Below are 21,099 nucleotides of genomic sequence, written 5' to 3' on the forward strand. Positions count from 1 at the left end.
TCCTTAGTAGAAAATAAGCCACTTTAATAATACATCAAAACGTGTGACTCTGACCTTGCTGGTGTCACCTGGTCCCGGCTTCCCTGAGGATCCCTTGTGCAGCCAGGCCGAGCTGGAGCCCCAGGGACCTGAGGAAGGGACAAGGCGCAGAGGCAGGAGGCCCGGGGAGGTCGCTGGGCCGCCTCAGTAGCAGTCGGCCTCGTTCTCCCCCAGGACGCCCACGGAGGCCAGCACGTCCTGCAGAAGCGACTGAGGGCTCTTCTCCACGTGGTCACTGCTCTCGGCCAGTGTGCCGCGGAGGCCGTCCAGGTCCATGGACCTCAGCACGGCCATCACAGCCCCGGGCTCCAGTCCCCCAGGGGCTGGTCCTGCTCGCCCACCCGCCACCTCTGCAGGGCGGCCTCCACGGAGGCCACGTCAGGGCTGCCCCCCGCCTCCTGCAGACCGTCACAGGGACCGGCCTTGGCCCTCAGGAAGAGAAGGAGCTCGCAGGACTTCTGGGCCACAGGTCGGTCACAGTCAAACAAGGCTCGAAAAGCAAACTCAAAAAGCCGCACTCGGCAGAGGGCCTGCAGGGCCTGCGCCAGCCGGCTGGGTGGGACCGCCTCAGGCAGGGCCACAGCATAGGGACAACAGGAGCTGGGCTGGCTCAGCGTCTGAGCCAGGAACACCAGCGCCAGCTCGAGGCCCTGGGCCCGGACCTCCCAGTCCAGGTCCCGGCTCGCCACCTGGAGAACCCTGGCCACAAACCGCTCCATGTCCTCAGCCACTTCGGCATGGCCGTCCCTCAGCCACTCGGTGAAGACCTGCATGACAGCCCTCCGGGGGAAGCCCTCTGAGTCTGTGGAGAGGATGTGCAGAAGGTCCTGGAGTGGGCTCCTCTGGAGGACGAGAGGAGGGTGGGGCGGGGCTGCATGTGATGCGGGCACAGCGGGGGAGCCCACGAGAACCGCCCTGCCCGTTGAGGGCTAGTCTGGTCTGCCTCCTCCAGGCAGTGTCCTACGGCCCTCCCTGTGCCCACTGGTCAAACAAGGGTGACCACCGCCAAGAGACAGGTGCCAGGAGGCCGAGTGGAAGATTTGGGGACATGCTCAGCAGCCCTGGCCCCGGACCGCCCATGCCCGAGGATCGCCATGGCTGCAGGAAATACCGCCTCCTACCTGCTGGCCTCCCGGGTGCGCGGGGCTGGCGGAGGTGGCATGCAGCCCGTGGCCAGAGAGCTGCCCCAGGGCGGTCACGGCGCTGGCTCGGACATAGCGCTCAGGGTCACGCAGGAGCTGCTCGGCGAGCGCGGGCACCTCAGAAGCCAGGAGCACATGTTGGAAGCCGGCCTGTCCTGGGGGTCCGAGCAGCCACAGCAGCTGTGATCCTGGCTTGAGCCACGGCCACCCCAACTTCCCGAGGGCAGCCCAGGAGTCCAGGTCCCCAGGCGCACCCCCACGTGCACCGCACTCACCTCCCCAGTGTCTGGTCACCTGTGTCAGGAACTCAAGGCCCGAGTCCCTCACCTCCCAGCAGGGGCTGCACAGACGTTTCTGCAGCACGGCCAGCAGCTCTGGCGGGGGCGGGGGCATCACAGTGGCTGGGTCACACCGCCCACTTCCCTGCCAGCCCCGGCCGCCTCCGCCCCGCGACCCCCTGGCTTACTCCGGGGAGAGGTCAGGTTACCTCTGAGGAAGAGCTGAAGGTCGGGGTCCAGGTCACAGCAGCCAGGAGCCTTGGGCAAGCTCAGGAGCCACCTGAGTGTGGCCTGGAAGGCCTTCTTCAGCACCTGGGCGGGCAGAGCGGGGCTGCAGGGCCAGCAGGGCGAGCCGGCCCGCCTGCCCGCGTCCACCTCGTGTGCCCCTTCCCCCGCCCCGGCATGTGCGTGGGGACGGGGTGCAGGGGAACGGAGCACTGGGCTTCGTTTCTACGAGGCAGCAGCATCAAGCAGCAGCAGAACGGGCCTCCCAGCCGGTGGGAGAAGAGACCGCCCTCGTCAGAAATGTCTGCTGCTGGGGAGGCGGGACTTCTGCCCCCGACACGGGAAACCGCCCGGAGTGCCCGTCCCCCAAAGCCCCAAGGACCAGCAGGCCTCGTGTCCAACTCTCCCCACGGCCAGCTCAGGGCGTGTGGCGTTAACTGCACGCACCAGGGCCTGACTCAACCACGGGGCTAGGAGAGCGGGTACGTTTGCAGGACATGTCGCTAAGGGTTCGGACCCCAAACACAGGGCCACCTGGCTCCAGCTCACGCGTCCCGTGGGGAATCCCCGTGAGAAACTGGCCCAAAGTGCCCCGAGCACTGGTTTTCACCAATGCCCGGCCATAGGCAACACCCCATGCCGTCATCTGCCCCCTGAAACTGTGAAATGACCCTGGCCCCACTAAAGGCCTACAGAGTGTCCCTCTCCTCCGCCCCCTCCCCCTCCTCCCCTGCACCCCATGCTGGTACCGTGGGGCTGGAGTCGGGGCTCTCAAGGTACGCCAGGAGAACAGCCAACACCTGCGTCACCAACTCTTGTGGGCCTGAGACAGACATGGGTGCACAGGAGGGGGTGCGTCAGCCCAAGCAGAGCGGGGGACAGAGACCATCGGCCAGCTCCCAGCCCTGGAGCCAACACAGAGGACAGCAGCCCCGGGACTGTGCACGATGGCACTGTCACTCACCTGTCCCCTGAGACAGCGTCCCCAGGAAGTCAAGGGCTGCTCGCTGGACACGGACGCACCCCGCTAGCAGCACGCAGAGGCGGCCCCCCACGTCGGAGGCAGGGGCTGCCGAGCCCCTGCACAACTGCAGGATGGTCACCGCAGCCCCAAGCAGAAGCGCCTGGGGCCAGGGCGAGGGGCGCTGGGGCTGCGGGCAGAACAGCGACTCAGCACAGGCCCGAGCCCGGGGGCTGCGTGGACGCAGGCCGGGGCCGCACCTACCATGGGCTGCAGGAGCTCCAGGTGGGCCAGGGTCTGGCACAGGAGAGCCACACAGGCCGGCCTGGAGGACAGGAGTGCATCCACTGTCACCGAGGCACTCGTGGTCCCACCCAGCAAGCCTGCAGGTCAAACCAGAAACAGCTCCCAGTTAGGGGGCGTGTCAGCATTGTCATCTCAGGCCTCGGGGCCAGTCGCCAAGCCCTCGGCCACCATCCCACGTCAGAAACTAGGACAGGAGATTCCACGCAGGTGGCTCGCTCAGGGTGACGTCCAGCTGGCCAGAGCTGGGGCCTGAACCTGTCTGCAGGGATCTCAAACAGTTGAGCCCAGCTGTCCCCAGAGCCATTCGGTCAAGGGGCTCAGCTCTACGCGCGACACTGGCACCAGCCACAAACGCCGGGTCCCCTTCTCTAATCCTTGACCTGTCGTGCGGCTGAAGAGGCACAGCAGAGGAAACCCAGTCGCCTGTCCCAGAACCCAGGCGGGTCCAGTGGGTGAGTGCCAGGCCCTCGGCAATCAGCACCCTGTGGTAGGAAGAGAAGGCCGCCCCACCCTCCGGCCACCATGATGCCCACTGGGGGGATACTGCCTGGTCACTACAGCAACACAACGTGAAGCCACGGCCGCAACCACGGCTGGGACGGCCGCCCACGTCCCGCCAGCTGCAGTCCTGGCTGGGACAGCGCGCGGGCACCTGCTGCCCATCGGCCTGCCCCGGCCCCAGGGTCCCACCCTCCCGTGCCCGTACACCCTTCTCCGGAGGCACACCTGGGGGCCCGGTGGCCTGGGCAGTGGCTTTCAGGACACAGACCAGGGGCTGGAGAAGGACAGCAAAGGCCTGGGTGCTCAGCGCCTGTGGACTGAGGACAGAGGACACAGTGAGTGCTGCCCCCAACCCAAAGGCATGCTGGCACCCTCCCGATGGCCTTGAGAAGTCTGGGGCGGAGTGCCTGGTGCTAGGCATCTAGACACCCCCGAGGAATGGCTCCTGCAGGCACTGTGACAGGCCCCCAGACCACTGGCGTGGGTCTCCACAGGAGCTGTTAGGAAGCACCTCCCCAGATCCCAGGGGCACCCCTGGGCAGCCCGGCCACGCCCACCCCCATGGGCAGCGCCTGCTGAGGGCCATGGAGAAGTCCCAGCTCCAGAGCATTCCCAGCATGCCATCTCTGGGCCGGTCGAGATGGCCCTTCCTACATTCTGGAAGATGACCTTGCCCGCGTGCTTGGGCCGTGCTTGGGCTGGGGTGGGGGGCTAGGCCAGCACAGAGCTCTCCCGCCAGGCCCGCTGCCCAGCCTCCACCCACCTCAGTCCATGCCCTCTCTCTGAACACCGGGAAGCCCTGGAGACCAGAGCCAGGCTCCCCCTCTGGGGAGTGGGTCCGGAGGCCACTTTCACCCTGGCCTGGGCACGACTGGTTCTCATCTGCCCGGAACCCTGGAAGCCGCCCTCGTCCGCCCCGCCTCTCCGGCCACACACACGCTGCCAGGCCGGACGCACAGCCCTCTCCCTCCAGGAACCTGTCAGCTGCCCTGCCCACCTGGTCCCCCCACCGCCCACGGCCCCAGGGTGTGCCCACGGTGGTGGTCCAGGGTCCACAAACTGAGGCCGCTAGGGCGAGGGCAGCAGGGTGAGTGGGTCCTGGGTACAAGCCCAGCCCAGCTGCACAGAGAAGCTCCGAGAGTTGGCTTTATCTCTGCAGAGCCTATAAAGCTTTTGCTAGAAGAAGTTTTTCTGTTCCTAGAGATTGTGAAAGCCACCGCCTCCACCAGGGCCTTGGCAGTGACCCAGGCCTGGCCCGGCTGCACACAGCCTGGCACGTCCCGGACAGCAACCTCCAACTGTCCTCTGGCTTCCCAGCTCCCCGAAGTCCCTTGACCGCTCGCCTGCCCCTACACACGATGAACCCCCATCCTCACCAGTCCTGCAGTTTCAGGATCCCCAAAGCCAGAGGCCCGGCTTGTGTGGGGCTCAGGTGGCTCAGAGCCTGTGCCAACGTCTCCCACAGGCCACAGTCGGAACTCAGCACAGGAGAACTGCAGAGAGGGACCCCAGAAAGTTACTCCTCTCCCGCCTCCAAAGGCACGCGGGCCCAGCGGGACTGGCCGGCCCTGGGGCGGGGCGCACCCAGCAGGACAGAGGGTCCTCCCCAGGCGCGCTGGCTTCCGGTCCCCTGCTGTCCTGTCCTCAAGCCATGCTCTCAGGGAGCTGACGAGACACCGCCCCAAGGCTTCCCGAGGCAAGGCGGCGCCCCAACCCCTGCCCCGCCCCCGCTGCGCCCCGGGGGGCCTGACCGGGCCACACTGAGGAGGAGGTCCACCAGCGGGTGTGCGGCGGGGATGGGGTCTTTCTCGAGCAGACGGGCCACGAGGGGACTCAGCCGCACCCAGAGGACCTGTGTCCAAGGGCTGTGGCAGTGCCCGAACATGGTGGTCAGGGCATTCAGGGCTCGTGCAACCCGCGGGGTGGCAGGGGAGCGCAGGGCCTCTTCAATGTGGCCCACGATCCTCTGGGCACACGCCGGCCAGTCGCAGGCCTGAGGACCAGGGTGTCCCTGGGCGTGGCCTTGCATGGACAGGCCCAGGATGTGCGCCAGCAGCTGCCCGGCTGCCGAGGCCACGAACAGGCTGGAATCTTCCTGCAGGGAGAAGATGGTGTCCAGGATGCCTGGGGGGGGCGGGCGGAGAAAACAGGGTTCAGCGGGGGGCTGCAGGGGGGCTACACTGCTGGGCAGCCTTAGCCAGCGGACTCCAGACCTCAGGGCCAGGGCCTAACCACCGCCCCGGGAGGGGCACCACCAGAGGCCGACCGGCCCTGCTCAGGAGCCGAGGAGCCGGAGCTGGAGGCCGGGTGACCAGCGCCACCTCCTGGGGCTTTACCCAGTCACTTCCGAAGCCACCCACTGCTGGGCCTCAGCTACGGGCCAAAGGACACTGACCCCCGGCCACCCCACACGTTCCTCACAGCCGCCCGTGACACCACGGCCACTAGCAGGGAAGAGAAGATGGCCGGCGAGGTGCGGGAGCAGCCTGCGGCCGCGCAGTGACAGGCGGGCACTCACCGTGGTCGGCCAGGACGTGCAGCGCGCTGGGGTGCCGTGCCAGGGAGCGCAGGCCCTGGGTCCAGCCGCTGCGGACCGCGGGCGCCGTCCAGGCTGCTCCGCCCCGCGGGCCCAGCTCCCCAAAGAGCCCGGGCAGCAGCTCCCCCTGCTGGGAAGAGGAGAAGGAAGTGGGGACCCGGACGGGCACGTCAGAGGTGGCTCACCTATTCTCGGGCCGCCCAGGCGCTTCACGGAACTGTCGCAAGTGCTGCCCACAGCCGGGGGCAGCTGTGCCCCGGGAGGCGGTGGGAGGCCACCAGGGCCGGCCAGCGGCAGCCACAGCGTTGCTAACTGCCTCCAAGAAGAGGCCTTTGGGAGATCGGCCGGGTTTTAAATGGAGGCTCATCAACCTTGTCACTTTACCTCCGAAATCTCCCCCCAAAGCAGCACTGCCAGCTTCGTCCCTGGAGGCTGGCAGCTGACACGGCGTTCTGTGCTCGAGGACCCCACGGGTCTCCACAGCCCATGAGCGCCTGGGCTTGGCGCACAGGGTCTGCCAGGGCACCATCCAGCTCCAGGTGTCCCCACCCGGGGGCCCCCCACTCAAACACTTTCCAACCAGCTGTGAGCCCAGCATCCTTACAGAGTTAACTCCCCACCCCAACCCCTCTGCTCACAGATGTCCATGGCAAAATTTCCTGCCACACACGAAAGATTCTTGGCCACCACTGGGACACACTGGTGCCGACTCTGCCTGAGCGAGCCCACTGGTGTGGTTACCTGCTGAGCCCAGGCTGCCTCGCTGGTAGCACGGTGCTCAGAGCCTGTGACCAGCCCAATCCAGACCTCAGGGTGTCGCACCCTCAAGGGACAGAACCTTCGATCATCTCAGGCTTCAGGACAAGAGACCCCAGGGCCTCGGAGATGTGCTCCCGACCACTCAAGGACAGAGGTCTAACTCTACGCAGCCACAAGGCCTGATGGGTGCCACCAGCTGCTCACAGCGCACCCTCCATGGGATCTGCCTTCACCTAAGGGGGCCCCCAGAGTTACAGCCCCTCCCCAGGGGCAGGTCGCAGCCAACAGGAGGGCACAAAGGCCCAGCCTCCCGTAGACTGTCTGCACATCCCTGGCCTTCCAACAGCACCAAGAACGAGCAGCTGGCCACGGAGGGTGCTTGGGGCTGCCGGACCACCTCAGTGTCTGTGAAGTGGCAGCTGAAGAGCGGACAGGAGGCTGGCCCAATGCTGTGGGCCCAGGAGTAGACAGCCACCCTCACCCTGCAGCTCAGAGCCTGCGCCTAGCCCGTGCCCCTCGTCCCTGCACACAGGGGACAAACTACCAGACTGAGGGCAGCCAGCAGCCTTTCCAGCCTCCAGAGCCACGGGAACCCAGGGAATTCATGACACGGGGACAGGCCATCCGCTTGTGACCGGGAATTCACTGTCAGAAAGGCAGGTGGTGAGACAGGTCACTGAAGCAGCCAGGCTTTCGGGCCTAGTGGGTCTGTCGGCCCCGCAGGGCTCCACATGGTCCGTCGACGTCTGCTCGTTCAGGAAACGGAGGCAGAGTCCCGACCAGCTTGCTAGCCACGCCCCCAGGATGACACGAAGGCGACTTCGCAAACTCCCGAGGGCTTTACGGGACAAGCGCCATCAGCGAGGGGGGACGAGTGCACGTGAGGAGACGGCAAGCACTGCTCCACGCAGCGAGAAGTCCTGGAAAGTCGGCCCCACAGCGGGCTGGGCTGGGCGGGGCTCCTCGAGTCTGCGGTGGCTGGACTGAGGGGCACCCATACCGTCCTCGCCAGGCCACCAACACGGCACAGCCTTCCTGGGGCTCATAGAAAATAGATGTGCCTCTATGTGAGCTGGTGAGGCTCTGTGAGGTGCCGAGGGGTGCCATCGCCATGACTGGCAGGGCCGGACAGGCTCGCGTCAGGCGTCACCCAACAGACCCAGCTGTGGCCGTCAGGGGTGCACGAAGCTGGAACGCGCACAGCTCTGAGGGACTCTCCAAGTCCCCGTGCCTCGTTGCTAAGTAGAAGTTTTCATTAGTCAGCCATCATTCAACAGGACTAAGTGCTAGGCCTGAGGTCTCAGCTACCCCTCAGGGCACCCGCGACAGGCACGCCCCTCGCCTCTGTGCTGGGAAGAAGGTGAGGCCCAGGGCACAAACCTAGGCCAGCACGTCCAGTGGGCAGTATCGGAGCAGAGTCGAGCCCAGCTCTGCCTCAGTCCAGAGAGAGCGCCCTTCGCCCCGACATTGCTCCTGGTGAGTTTTCAAAGGGGATTCCACTCAGGAATAAAACCCTTTCGGTACAAGACACGGGGACAGGGGTTGTGGCAGCTGCCACTGCTTTATGCGCCTGCAGGAGAATGCCACGCCCCTCTCGGCAGCCCACTCAGGCGGGAGGGCCCAGGCTCACCTGAAGGTACTGGAAACAGCTCTCCTGGGCCGCGAATACCCCTGTGAGGCGGAGTGAGAACGAGAGGGTTCCAGGGCTCAGGTCCTGCGACACCAGCACGCGGGACAGCAGCTCCACCAGGCACGGGTTCTCCTGCAACAGCAGCACGCTGGACCCTGGACACGGGCCCAGCCAGGGCGCGTCACCAGGGGCACAGGGCAACATGTCCCTCAGAGGACCACTCTTCCGGCTGCTCCCAGACGCCTTTCTTGCAAGTTGTTAGACTTAACAGTCTCACAGGGAGAAAATATTTGCAACGATTGCAACAAATGATTTGTCACTTTAGTTTAACGCAGACACCTAGAAAGCCAACACATCAACCGCAGGTAAAAGATGCGAACAGGAAATACAAATGGCCAACAAACCTCAAAAGATGTTCTGTCTTGCTGACTGTGAAGCAGAAATGCAAATTCAAGCGGAAGACCATTTCTTCCTCTCAAATGGATTCTTTTTTCTTAAACTGAGAGTACCTGATGCAAGGAAATCCTACGGCACAGGCATTCTTGCCCGGCCCGGCCGTGAAACCCCTGCCGCTCAGAGCACCATGGGGTTGCCATCCTCACGTGTAATCATCCACCCCGGGCAGAGGCCAGGGAGCCCACGAGGGTCCTCGCTGAAGATCTACTGCAGACTGAGGTTCCGGAAGGAACAGAGAAGAAAGGCAGCAAGAAGCAAGGACACCAACAGACACGTGGGCGAATCTCAAAAGGCACCGACGTTAAAAGTCAGTGACAACTTTGGAAGGGTTTTAAGACAGACTCGAAACACCAGACGACGATAACACGCAAGAGCCTGTGGGGCTGGAGCGAGAGAGCTCTAATGTCCTCACGCTGTGTCGAGCAGAGGACAGACACTCTACTTACTTTGGGACCCTTTCATCTGGTTTGCCTGTAAGGGTAACCACTAAAGAACGTAAACGGAATAACTCCAAAGCCAGAAGAAAGAGTTTAAAAACCCCAAAAGCTTTATCAGCAGAGGGCAGAAGGAAAAAGGAGGAAAAAAGGAGCAAGACACGGAAAACTTTAAAAAATACAAAAGAATATGCTGCAAATGGATTCAGATGTAACAGTAAACTCAACAAATGAAACAGGTTAACTGAGCTGCTCCGATGAAACTAAGAGCCGAAGGCTAGCAGCGGACTGTTTACACCAAGTGACGGAGCGTGACGACACAGACGGCCCAGAACGAATGTGCGAAAAGAGGCAGGAGGCAAATTCTAATTTTAAAAAAGCTGGTATGGCAAGAGTAAAATCAGACAAAACTGACTTCAAAGCAAAAAGCATCATCAGTGCTACCGGAAGGAAGTCATTGTTCAAAGAGACAAATCCCAAAAGATTTTACGTTCTAAGCCTGCGAATACCTAACCCAACTTCAAAGTCCATACAGGAAAAGAAAAGAATTCCAAAGAGAAATTGTCGAATCAACAATTCTAGTGTAAGATTCTTCCATACGTTTCAGAAACATTAAGACAAATTATCAAAAGCATAACACGTTTGAACATAAACTTGAACTAAGGAACAAGTACAGAAACTATGTAGCTAGAAGACAGGAAAGCGGAAGGATGAGCTGCTAATGGGTACCAGGTTTCTTTCTGGGAAATACAATGTTGCAAAATTAGATTGTAGAGATGGCTGTGCAATCCCTTAAATTTACTAAAAGCCATTGAATTGTACACTTTAGATGGGTCAACTGCACAGTAGGTACATTGTAACTCGATAAAGCTGTTCAAAAATAATTTTTTAAAATTTCACTACAAACAAGGCCACAATTTGAGGAGTCTACAGATACCAAAAAACTGTATCATAGAGCAAAACCCATAGAACGTTTGCAAAAACTGCCTGTGCAGTGCCTCAATCAAACCTCAACAAACGTAAAAGAAGTGAAATACATTTTCTAAGTCGTGAGACAAATTAGAAATCAATAATAAAGACTAAAAAAACCCTACCTTTTGAACCTAAAAGATAGCCTTTAAAGTGATTTGTGAATAAAGAAAAACAATCACAATGAAAAGCATAGTAAAACTTGCAGAGTGCAGCTAAACGCTTTCAGAAAAATGTGTAGCCTTAGATACATGTGTTAGAAAATAAGACCTCGATATTCAACTCAAAAAAGAACAGCATAAACTAAGGATGTAACAAATAGCATAACCACCCTAAAGCAATCATCAGCCAAGAGACCATTTTTACATGAGAAGATTTATGCACGAGGGAAGCCATTGTGCCCTTATTTACAATAACGAAGCATTAGAAACATCATCTAGTGAGAGTGGGGTGACCACATAAATACAGCGAATGATGAAGTCAGTAAAATCGCCATGTCCATGTGGAAAACGCCCACTATGACGGTAAGAGAACAGGCAAGACTCCAAATTGTATCATGGTGCAACCTCGTTTCCATGAAAACAACACAGCTTTATGATGTGTTAAGAAAAAAGGCTGGAAGGAACCAAAAATGTTGATGGTGCTTTAACTTTCCTCTTTACTCCTCTGAGTTCGAGCTTTATTTAAAGAATATGTATTACTTCCATAAGCAGAGAGAAAACAAAACTGATTTTTTAACAAAGAAACAAACAAAAAAAATGCCTTGAGAACAAAAAAATTAGTGTGTCTACGCCCCCCGCAGCCAGCTAGCATGGACTGACCACAGGGAGCCCTGGTCCTGGCTGGAATCAGCTAAGACCACGGAATTTCATCTCCCACTCTCCTGATTACTCCCTGGGCTTCAGCTTGACGTGTTCCCAGTTACCCAGGGGGACTCTAGCAGATGGACATCCCTCCTCCGGCCAGGGAAGCCCTGTGCACTCTCTGGAGAAGTCAACAGCAGCACCCTCACCCTTACCTGCTTCGGTTACCGTTTTAAACCAGTCTAGCAGCTTCTCCAAGCAGGTGTCATCTGCCACAGGCTGCCTGGGGTCCACCAGAACAGCACAGAGAGCCGGGAGGAGCTGGGAGCACTCTGGGTCCATGATGAAACCAGGGATTCGTCCCAGGCCAGGCGGCTATCAGCTCGCTGCAGGGAGGAGTGCAAAGCCTCAGCCTGGGTGGGGCTGGAGGTGACCGAGGTGGCAGGGCTGGGAGGAAGTACGGTGTAAACCACAAGGCCTAACTTAGGGGCTCGAAGCTGCCAACCTTGGGCTCTGGTGGGAGGGGAAAAAGCACGACGCTCGCCTAGGCCGCGGGAGGGCCAGAGTCGGGGTGTGTGCGCGTTCTGGGGCGGCCACGAACACAGGGCAAGCACGTCTTGGTCCAGGTTGGAGGTGTGTCTGTCCCTCCCAGAGTCAGTGCGTCTGCATCCGACACCCCTCCGGCCAGCAGCGTGCACCGAAGGAAGGCGCTCCGTCCACACTGCCGCCCCCAACCCCCGACCCCGGGCCGGGGCGTGCACCTGCGTGTCGGGCCTGGGAGGGGCGGGGGCCCTCGTGCCTGCGCATTAACATGCACGCCGGGCGGAATAACCATAAGCGGCCTGTGGTCAGAGAGCGCTGCGGCAGGGGCTGGGTGGCCAGTGACTCTGCCGGGGTCAGGGCTCCCCCGGGCGAGGCAGGGCCCCTGAGGAAAGAGCCCTTCCTGCAGTTTGGGGTCACTCTTAGGCCTATGGACCCGTCCACGAGGACCGCGGGCCCGCGACCGCGGTGGCGCTGAAATCCAGCCCAGACCACGCACGCCGGTGCCGGGCAGCTCCCCTGCCCTCACCGCGGGCCGCGATCCCGCCCCGCCCGCCTCAGCGAACGCGACCCCTCCGCGGCGCGCGCCTCACCGGTTCCTCGTCCGTCCGCCGCCGCGGCTCCGCCCCCGCCGCCGCAGGCCCCGCCCCGGACCACGCCACCTTCCAGGTCCGGAAGGGGCGAGCCCCGGAACAGCTAGCATGGGGAACCGTGAAAGCCCCCCTGGAGAAAACCCTGGGAGCCCAGAGGGCCAGACTTGGGGAACGAGCTCAGTCTGAGCGGTGTTGGGGATAACCTGGCACCAAACCGGTAGTCCCGAGCCCCCTGAGACACTCAGTGGTACGTGCCTGAGCGTCCGGCGGGCTTTGCGCCCAGAAGGCGGCGCTTCCTGAGGAAGAGGTGTGGCTATGCCAGGAAGGGGCGTGGCCTCCCAGCTACCCGGCCTCGTGTCTGGGAAGCATGTGCCGGGGTGGGGTGTCGTCGCGATTGAAGCAAAAAGTCCATGGTCATTTGGTCTCAAAACTGGGTCCTCTGAAGCCCTCGGTTGTGTGTCGGAGTCTCAAGGCACCGGGTGAAAACAAGGCCAAAGTCAGTTTTTCAGCAAGATTTTGAGGGAAACGCCAGGTATAAAGAAATAAGCCGAATTTCTATGGGTATTAAAATAAAAAGAGAACTTTCAAAACGTTAACTTAGGTGGGGAACCACTTCAGAAAACTACCTTTCCTGATCCTCACCCTTCCCACCCTGTCGAACCACTTGGGTGAAAAGGTTTAAACTGCGCTGTTACCTTCTCTGAACTGTGACTTCTCAGTATGAAATGGAGATGCCAATATTCGCTTGGTTCAGTAGTCGTGAGGGGCAAATCTCTTGGATAGCACTGTGCTAAGCGCTTCATTTATTTATAAACTCAGGATTCTGCAGCACTCTAGGAGAGTGGGTACTTTTGCCATTTCGTCAGATGGGAAAACAGTCACAGAGAGGCTCGCTCGTCAGGTCTCGCAGCTATTGGTTGGCACAGCTTGGATATGGACCCAGGCAGTCTGACTCTAGAATTGAATACTGTATTATAAGAGCCGTAATTTCTTACCAGAGACTTTTGGGGACAAATGGTTCAGAACTTAAGACTTGTTCAGATTTTAGAAAGTTATATGGTACATAAAGGTGGTGCATGAGATTGCAGTCCCAGCAGGGTCTGAAGTAGCATCCCGTAATCAGATGCATTGATAGTTCTGCAGAAAAACACACTGATATATATTCCAAGTGTAAGAAACACTGTAAACAATCTCCGCTCAGATTTTTGTCAACAAACGAATTGAGGTCAAAACAGGTTTTTCCAACACATTATGAAAGGTTTTCTGAAGATTTTGGAATTCAGAATGGCAGGTAAAAGGTCGTAGATATGTACTGTCTCTACGATTAAGTGAGAGAAAGTAAGCGAAACAAGAGAAGCAGAAAGGGCAGGGAGTTGGCAGAGCCCAGGCGTGGGAGAGGAGCGAGAGGCACGCATTTGAACGTGCCCTCGTCTGCCACGTGGACTATGCCCCGAGGAAGCAAATAGAAGTTGTTGAGCAGGCGAGTGGCCTGGCAAGATTTGCTTTTTGTAAATATCTCTAGTGGCGGCTCGAGGAGAGCATGAGGTTTCTTTGCTGTTAGGATGCATCAGAGGTCTAAATCAGGAACCAGAACTTGGGGTGCAGCCTCTGCCTGAGACCCCTCAGGCGACAGGGCTTCACAGAGCAGAAGAGTGGTGCCAATGAGTGAAGTGGATAATTTAAGAACAAATTAAATTTTACTATTTTAAATACTATTCGAGTGGTCGGGCTAGCCACAAAGTGTTACCTGGTAGCTTCATTTTTTGAGGCATTACCATGTGCCAGGCACTGTGCTGAGTTTTATTTCTGCTATCTCTTCTGATGCCAACAAAAGCCCTGAAACTGTCTCCATTTTGCAGATAAGGAGTCCATGGCAAAACTATAAAACCTAGGCTCCTGACCACTCACCAACTCAGTCTTCCCTGCTCCTGGGTAAGATAGCCTCGAAAACCACCCAGTGGCTCCCTCGCTCCCCTTTGTCATACAGATGAGGAAACAGAATGCGACGAGGCCATGACCTGTAGTAGGTGGTGATGCCAGGGCTAGACCTTGAGTAACCTGCCAGGTGTTCCTTCTACTATGCCACACAACCCTGGTGTGAAGGCTCATTTCTCTTTTACCATTTCATAATAATGACACTGTCACATCGCACTCACGCTGGAAATGGCAACTGTTCTGCAGATACTGACTCATTCAACCCTCACAACCACCTTTTTTACTCCACTTTGTAGTTGATGAAACAGAGGCACAGAGAAGTTATATATGGCTCACTGGACCTCAATGCCTGTTGATTGAGCACGTGCTGTGTACCGGACTGTCCTAAGTGATGGAGATGGAGCAGTCAGTAAAACGAAGTTCTTGTCCCAGGAAGCTTACAGTCTAGACATGGAGTGATTTTGTAGAGAATAAGTGTCAGGTGGCTGGAAAAAGGAGGCAGGGAGAAGGGTCAGAGTAGATGCCCGTGGAGGTCAGGAAGAAGAGAAAGAGCAAAAAGTCATACCGGCTAATAATAACTTAGATGTACTTTGGAGCCCAGCGCCCCTAACGGTTTTCCTAAGAGCACTGAGCGCAGTACAAACTGTTACTTTTTAATGTCCTGTGGCTCGATCTGAACCCTAGAGCCTAGGATAGAGGTCAAGGAGAATTTTCTGAATGCCAGGTGTTGAGAGCCAGCGGCCTGTGACACTACACAAGCCCCTGTCCCTTTCGATGATAACCGAATAAATTCTTATTAGTGTCCCGCTCTGGGGCGGAGCTCAGTCTTCTGGAGGAGCCCGTAGGAGAAGGGCGGGGACGCACCCCGGGAACTGTCGAGCGCGGCGGGGATCCCTGGCCCGCACCTCCGGGAGCGCGGCCCTTCGGCCCGCGGGGCTTGCGGAGCATGCGCATTGCGGGCCCGGCGCGCGGGCGCCACATCCGGGGCTCGCGGGCCGGCGCGGTTGCCATGGCAGCGGGGTCGCGGCGGGCGCGCGGGCGGGCCCGGAGGCTGTGGGCGGCCGGGCGGTCTGCGGAGCCCCGGGGTCGGACAGCGGCGGCCGCAACGCCGAGGGGCGGCCGGGCAGCGCCGCCGCCATGTCGCTGGGGAGCGGGGACCCGGCGTCGGAGACGGTGAGCGCGGGCGCGCGGGCGGGCGGGCGGGCCGGCCTCTCGCTCCCTCCGGCCTGCCGCGTCGGCCGGCCGCGGAGCGGGCGGGAGGAAGGCGGCTCACGGCCGGCGGCTGCCGCGACAGCTGCCATTATTGTTACCGCATAACAGCGGCCCTCGGCCCGGGCCGCCGCCCCTAGGGCCCGCCCGCCCTTGCACGGGCCTCCGCTTCCAGGAAGCCTTCCCGGAGGCCGCGCGCTCGCCTCGACGCCTGCGATCGCGGCCCGCCAGGCGACCGAGCTCCCTGTGTAAGTGCCCGCCCGCCCCGGGCCTCCGCGGCCGGCGCCGTCCCCGAGTCGGGGCCGCGGGCAACGGACCGGGCGACCGGCCCGAGCATCCCGGGTGTGAGGGAGGTAGCCCCGGGCTCCGGGAACCGGGCTCCGGGAACCGGGCCCCGCCTCGCACTGGTCAGGGAAGGCTTCCCGGAGGAGGTGCCGCCCAGGCTTACGCCCTCGGGCCAGGACAAGGGGATTCGCAGCCCTTCATCAAGCGTTGCTGGAGATGTCTGTGTGAGTTAGCTGCGTCCCAGTGGGGGCGGAGGGACAGCAAAGCAATAAACAGATCCTTGAGACATGTCAGCAAGTGAACGAGGCCCATGTGACACAGACGGGTTGAGAAGGCTACTTCAGACGGGTGCCGGGAGCAGTTGCTCTGGAGAGGTCACAGGGGCCCTGGATGTCGCTAACATAAAGGAAGCAACCTAGTGACAACGATCTGTGGGCAGGGAGATCCACCAGTGCAAAGGTCCTGAGGCAGGGAACAGCCGTGTGTTCCAGGGTTGGAAAGAGCGTGCTGGGGTCTGTCCTGGGGAGGGGCGTGGGCCTGATGAGGGAGAGCCTTGCCCACCGCCCAAGGAGTGTGAATTTTCTTTAGGGCGCAGTGGGGAGCCTGTAGAGGGTTCCAGGCAGAGGGAACCTTGCTCACCTTGGCAGGGCTCAGCCCAGCTCACGGAGGAGGCTCAGTGCTGCTGGCCCCTGGGGAGAGCAGGGTTTCCTACTTGTCCCGGCACGTCCTGCCCCATCTGGAAAGCCTGCCTGTCTGTCCATACTGGCCTCTGCTACTGCTTCATCTCTGAAAAGTAATTCCTTATGTTGTGATTATGAATATAATTCATGCCCATTTAGAGAGCATTTGGGACACTAATTACCTGTGACCTAAGTACTTACAGAGAACCATTAATGTTTGGTGTGTTTCTTCCAATTTTTTCTCGATGCACTTTTTTTCCATACACTTTTAAAAATGGTGGTCACATTCATGTTGTTTTGTAGCCTTTGCCATTTAATTTGTTGTTAGTTTTCTTCCATGTCCACGCATTTTCCAGAACATGATTTTAAAAGCTCTTACCTGTGGATACTCCCATTTCCTTTATCCATTTCTGTGCTTCTGCTCTTCGGTTCTCGCTTTTCGCCATTAGAAATGTTCTCACACACATAGCGTTTGTCGAGCCCCTTGTACACACCGGGGCACAAAAACAGGGTAGGCCGCGTGCCTCGTCTCCGGAACTCCGGGGAAGTGACTGGCGCCGAGCTCTCAGGCACTTGGGGGACTCAGCCCTTGGCCCAAGCTGACTGGGCTTCTCTGCTGAGCTGGGGTCTGGTCTACCACGCGAGACCCTCTCGAGGGCAGGCACTGTGCAGTCCGTCCAGTCCCCCCATCCCCCCAGCATAGCGCGGCCTCTGGGCTTGCTCATGAACTTGACAGAGCACTCCCCACGCCCGGGGGCTCACTCACCCTGCCGTGGCTGTGGCAGGCTCTGCTGACCACAGAGCAGAGCCACAGGGTGAAGTGGAGCGGGTGTGACCACCAGTGATTTAAGAGCCAACACCTGCAAACGGGTTTAAATCTTTTAGCCTAACTACCTAGGGCCCACCCTTGGGTCAGCAGAAGCCACTTGTTGGTTAAAGGTTGTGTTTAAGCCCCTTGGCCAGTCAGATTTCCCCCTTTACCATTGCGTGTGTGTGCGAGTGTGGCTTGGAGGCTGCTCTCACGGTTCAGGAGTTGGCGGTTGGGCCCCCCGTGCAGCCTGTTGCTGGCACTAGACGGGACAGGTTTTACTTTACTCGCTGGGCCAGAGCGATCATAGCATAAGAAGGCAGGAACCTTCATTAAGCCAAACAAGGCAAGCATTAATGAATGTTTTTTAAACGACTTGACTTGTTCTTACCAGGATACACTCACAGGTTCCTTGTGCTTTGATGTGAAGATGAATAAGGACATGTTTAAAATGTGGGAAATGAAATATTTTTAGATAGAACTGTTTCTTGATCGAAAGTACACAGCACTTCTGGAAATGGCGCTGCTAAGTTGGCAGTCGTGGAGCTGCCGTAGGAGGCAGAGTTCTGTGTTTTGTGTCCCCACCCGTCCCTCTGATGCCACTGAGCAGCCTGCTTTCAGCGTTGGGAGATCACTCTGAGTCGGAGTTTCGGCTTTCCGCCCCAGCAGCGTGCATGGGCTGTTCTCACCTTGCGCGTGTGCCTGTTGGGAGCCGAGCAGCTAGCTGCCTTACAGCTTCAGTGTCTGCATCTCTTCCTGCAGGGAGATGACAGTCTGTCTGCGATCACCTTCGACTCTGACACTGAGACGGTGAGTGTGATCGGGGGGCAGCAGCTCGTCCTGCCGCAGCTTACCTTCTGCTTAACGCACGTCGCTCCTGGGTGTGCGGTGGGTCTTTCCCCTGCAACGCTGCGCTTAGAGCTGGAACCCAGATTCTGGGTGCTATCCGTTATTTGAGAAGTTCCAGGTCTTTATTTGGATTTAAGTAACTGTTGATGATAATTTGAAAGCTTTTATCCCGAAGTTAGTCCTGAGCCTCTAGAGTACACTTGAGGCAGATGACGAGTTCCTATCCTGCATCTGATTTGGGCCCTGCCCGCCCAGCCCCCAAAATCTGACTTGTAAGGGGCGGAGGAAGGGCCCAGAAGCGGCCATGTGGGAGAAAGGCGACCCTTGGCAGCTGTGGCTCTGGAGCTTTGCAGTGTCCTGGCCAGTCCCCAGGGAGCTGGGCACTGACCTGAAGGGACAGTAGGCAGCAGGGCTGGGCAGGCCCAGGTGCCCAAGGCTAACTGGGTCCCCACTCGGCCGCCCTGGGTGTGTTCAGAAGGCTGTGCCGGGTGGAAAATGACACCCGTTGACTGCGCCCGTGGTGAGGATGACAAAGGACACTCGTCTCCCAGCAGGGTGAATGCTAGCCAAGCCCAGCCCGCACTGCGGGGTCTGGCACCCTCTCTGCAGACACTCGGGGAGCCTTGCAGGACCGCTGACTGAAGTGAGGGCCCCTGCAGGGTTAAGAACTGCCCCTCAGCCCGCTGAGAACACGGGCCCAAGGTGCCCTGGGGGAAATTCAGCCTGCATGGGAAAGAGTCCAGCGTGCCGCATGAAGTGGATGAGGGGACAGGCGCGAAGGCCGTGTCGTTCCCCGGCCACGTGACCACGATGGGGAGAGCCCAGGGATCCCCAGCTCTGCAGTCATTGTCCTGGTCGTCCCGGGGACAGTATTCCAGACAGGCTCGCTCCTCTGCTGGCCCTGCCCTCCTCAGGGACTGGCAGTTGCCTTGTTCACAAGGTTTTGGCTGGCGGAGGCCAACTGTGGGGAGAGTCACACCCCGGCGCTCTGAGTGCTGGTCTGATCACGTGTCTGCCTGTAAGGTCCCACAGCCTCGCGCCTGTGAGGGGACTCCTGGCCCGCTGCCCCGGGGACTGACTCGGCCTGGGGCGCCTATCAGTCCGCATGCGCTTCTTCCTCTGCTCAGGCTTGGCTATGTCCGCTGGCCAGTCCCCTCCCCGTGGATGCTGTCACCCCCGCCCCGGGAGCATCCTCACCCCCGCCCCGTGGGCGCCCTCACCCCCGCCCCGGGAGCACCCCAGCGCTCGTGACGGGCTGCTCAACACACTTCACCTCGTGTCTTCTCTCTTTCAGAAAGCAAAAAAGGAAAGTTTCCACAAACCTCCCCCCACATCACCAAGTAAGTATGACCAGGCGCCTGACCTCAGACTTCCAGTGCTGGTCAGAGGATGGTCTCGAGAGGCCGCCCTTCCCTGGTGCCCCGGGAAAAGGACCCAGATGTTTTGTTCTTCGAATACTGGGGATCACTGAGACACGACACTGCTGCCACCTGGCTCCGTTTTGTGCTGGGGTCTCGGGAGCGCCTGCTCCTGGCGTCGCCCTCCCCCGTCACCTGGCCACCCCGGTGGTGGGGGGTCCAGCTGAGGGCCGGGCTGAGCCGTCGCCATCCCACAGAGCTCCACAGACACGGCGCTTCTCGCCTCCCCGGCTCCGTCCGTCACACTCGCTCGAGCCCGGGCTCTGGGGGCAGTGTCCAGTGACGAGCCACTTCCAGCCTTAGGACTTTCTCCTCAAGGCTGCTGTCCGGGCGCTGCCAGGGCTACTGCCAGACCAGGTGCATGGTCAGTGGTCTTTTCTGGTCGGGGTGGCCGCGTGCCCATGTGGCTGGCAGGACTTCTGTCTATGTCCTTGGCCGGGGGAGGGCGGCTCTGCCCGGCAGAGGCCCGGGCCACGGCCAGCCAGCACCGTCTGTCAGGGAGGACGTTGCAGGATGGGTCTTACTCGGCTTAGGCGACAGTCACACAGCCGGGCGGGGCAGGGAGGTGGCGCTGGACTTCTGAACAGTGGTCTTCACTTCTCCTGCCCTGGAGGCCGGAAGCCTAAGGCCAGGCGCCAGCCTGGCTGGGTCCCAGCGAGGCCCCTCCGGGTGGCAGGACAGCTTTCTGGGCGCTAATCCCATCACAGGGCTCCACTCTCATGACGGAGCACCCCCAAAGGCCCACCTCCTGGGGGTTAGGCTTCCCCATGGGAGTTTGGGGGACACACACTCCCAGTCCATAGCAAATGGCCACCAGCCTCTCCCTGTCTCTGCTGTCCTGGCACAGGGGTCCACATGCGGATTCTACGTCTACGAATGTCTTTCTGATGCACTGTAAATGCTAGGTCGGCCCCCTCCCGCTACCCCAAAACCTATGGCCACGCCCGACTTAATCGTGTGCGTATGTATATTTTTACATGCATGTCTGTTTTTAACATGTTCTGTCACATATGACACGGTCGGAGAATACAAATGAACTTTCACATTAGTCTAAGGAAAACGTAATTAGGAAAATAAGCTGCAGAGAAAGGAAAGCATGTTTTATACCACAAACAAATGCGAACGTCACAAAGCAGTCATCCCGCAATTGGGATTTTTGATGTCCCGCCTCTCAGAGCTTCCAGAGAGCTGAGAAGTGGCGTGAGGACAAGTGCAGAGTTTGTGTTCAAACCTTGCTGTAGAATCGTGCTGTTTAAGTCCCTTTGGCTGGAAGGTGCCCAAGGTAAATTTTGAGCATCTTTCATTGTTCTTACTGAAAAGTCAAGCATTTCAAGCATTGACATCGTAATAATCAGCTTACTTTTGTCTTGATTTCTGTAAATGTCAGAATGTGTTTTACACAACTTGGAATGGCCACAGCTCTGAAACAGGAAACTCGAGGTGTGTGGCCCCGCCAGCTTGCGGACATCCCTCATCCCCTGCTGGTTCTCAGTGACGTGCTCAGCCCAGACACGCTGTGTCCCCTTCCCGAGCACCCTGCCGCCTCCTTCACCCTCACTCACCCTCTCACAGTGGCCATCTCGGCACAGATCACTCTGTCACCTGCTTCCGTCACGTTCATCGTGACCTGCGGCTCTGGATTTCTGTGCATAAAAGCGGGGGCCATGTCTGTCCCATTCACTTAGCGTTTTCTTAAATTGAAGGCCCCCTCAGGTTCCACGTGGCCGTGAGTCTCAGAGTGTC

The 21,099-nt window shown here is 59.2% G+C and overlaps 2 protein-coding genes across 2 annotated transcripts in view; one reads left to right on the forward strand and one right to left on the reverse strand.

Moving 5' to 3' along the window:
* BRAT1 (BRCA1 associated ATM activator 1) lies at positions 1-12,166 on the reverse strand. The gene is given in 15 exon segments (XM_039878980.1): positions 1-350; positions 353-881; positions 1,161-1,336; positions 1,457-1,555; positions 1,669-1,771; positions 2,434-2,507; positions 2,649-2,835; positions 2,910-3,028; positions 3,678-3,769; positions 4,829-4,945; positions 5,204-5,576; positions 5,971-6,118; positions 8,378-8,532; positions 11,255-11,425; positions 11,545-12,166. Coding segments are annotated over 14 exon segments (2,466 nt in total). The 5' UTR covers positions 11,382-11,425; positions 11,545-12,166; the 3' UTR covers positions 1-183.
* Positions 12,167-15,133: 2,967 nt separating this feature from the next.
* IQCE (IQ motif containing E) overlaps positions 15,134-21,099 on the forward strand; it is a 35,021-nt gene continuing 29,055 nt past the window's right edge. The window contains exons 1-3 of the mRNA XM_039876372.1: positions 15,134-15,280; positions 17,852-17,899; positions 19,233-19,406. Coding sequence (XP_039732306.1) covers positions 15,245-15,280; positions 17,852-17,899; positions 19,233-19,406 — 258 coding nt within the window. The 5' untranslated portion in view covers positions 15,134-15,244. The remainder of the gene's footprint in view (positions 15,281-17,851; positions 17,900-19,232; positions 19,407-21,099) is intronic.

Source organism: Pteropus medius, unplaced genomic scaffold (assembly GCF_902729225.1).
Source record: "Pteropus medius unplaced genomic scaffold, Ma_sr-lr_union100, whole genome shotgun sequence".
NCBI classification, from domain to species: Eukaryota; Metazoa; Chordata; class Mammalia; order Chiroptera; family Pteropodidae; genus Pteropus; species Pteropus medius.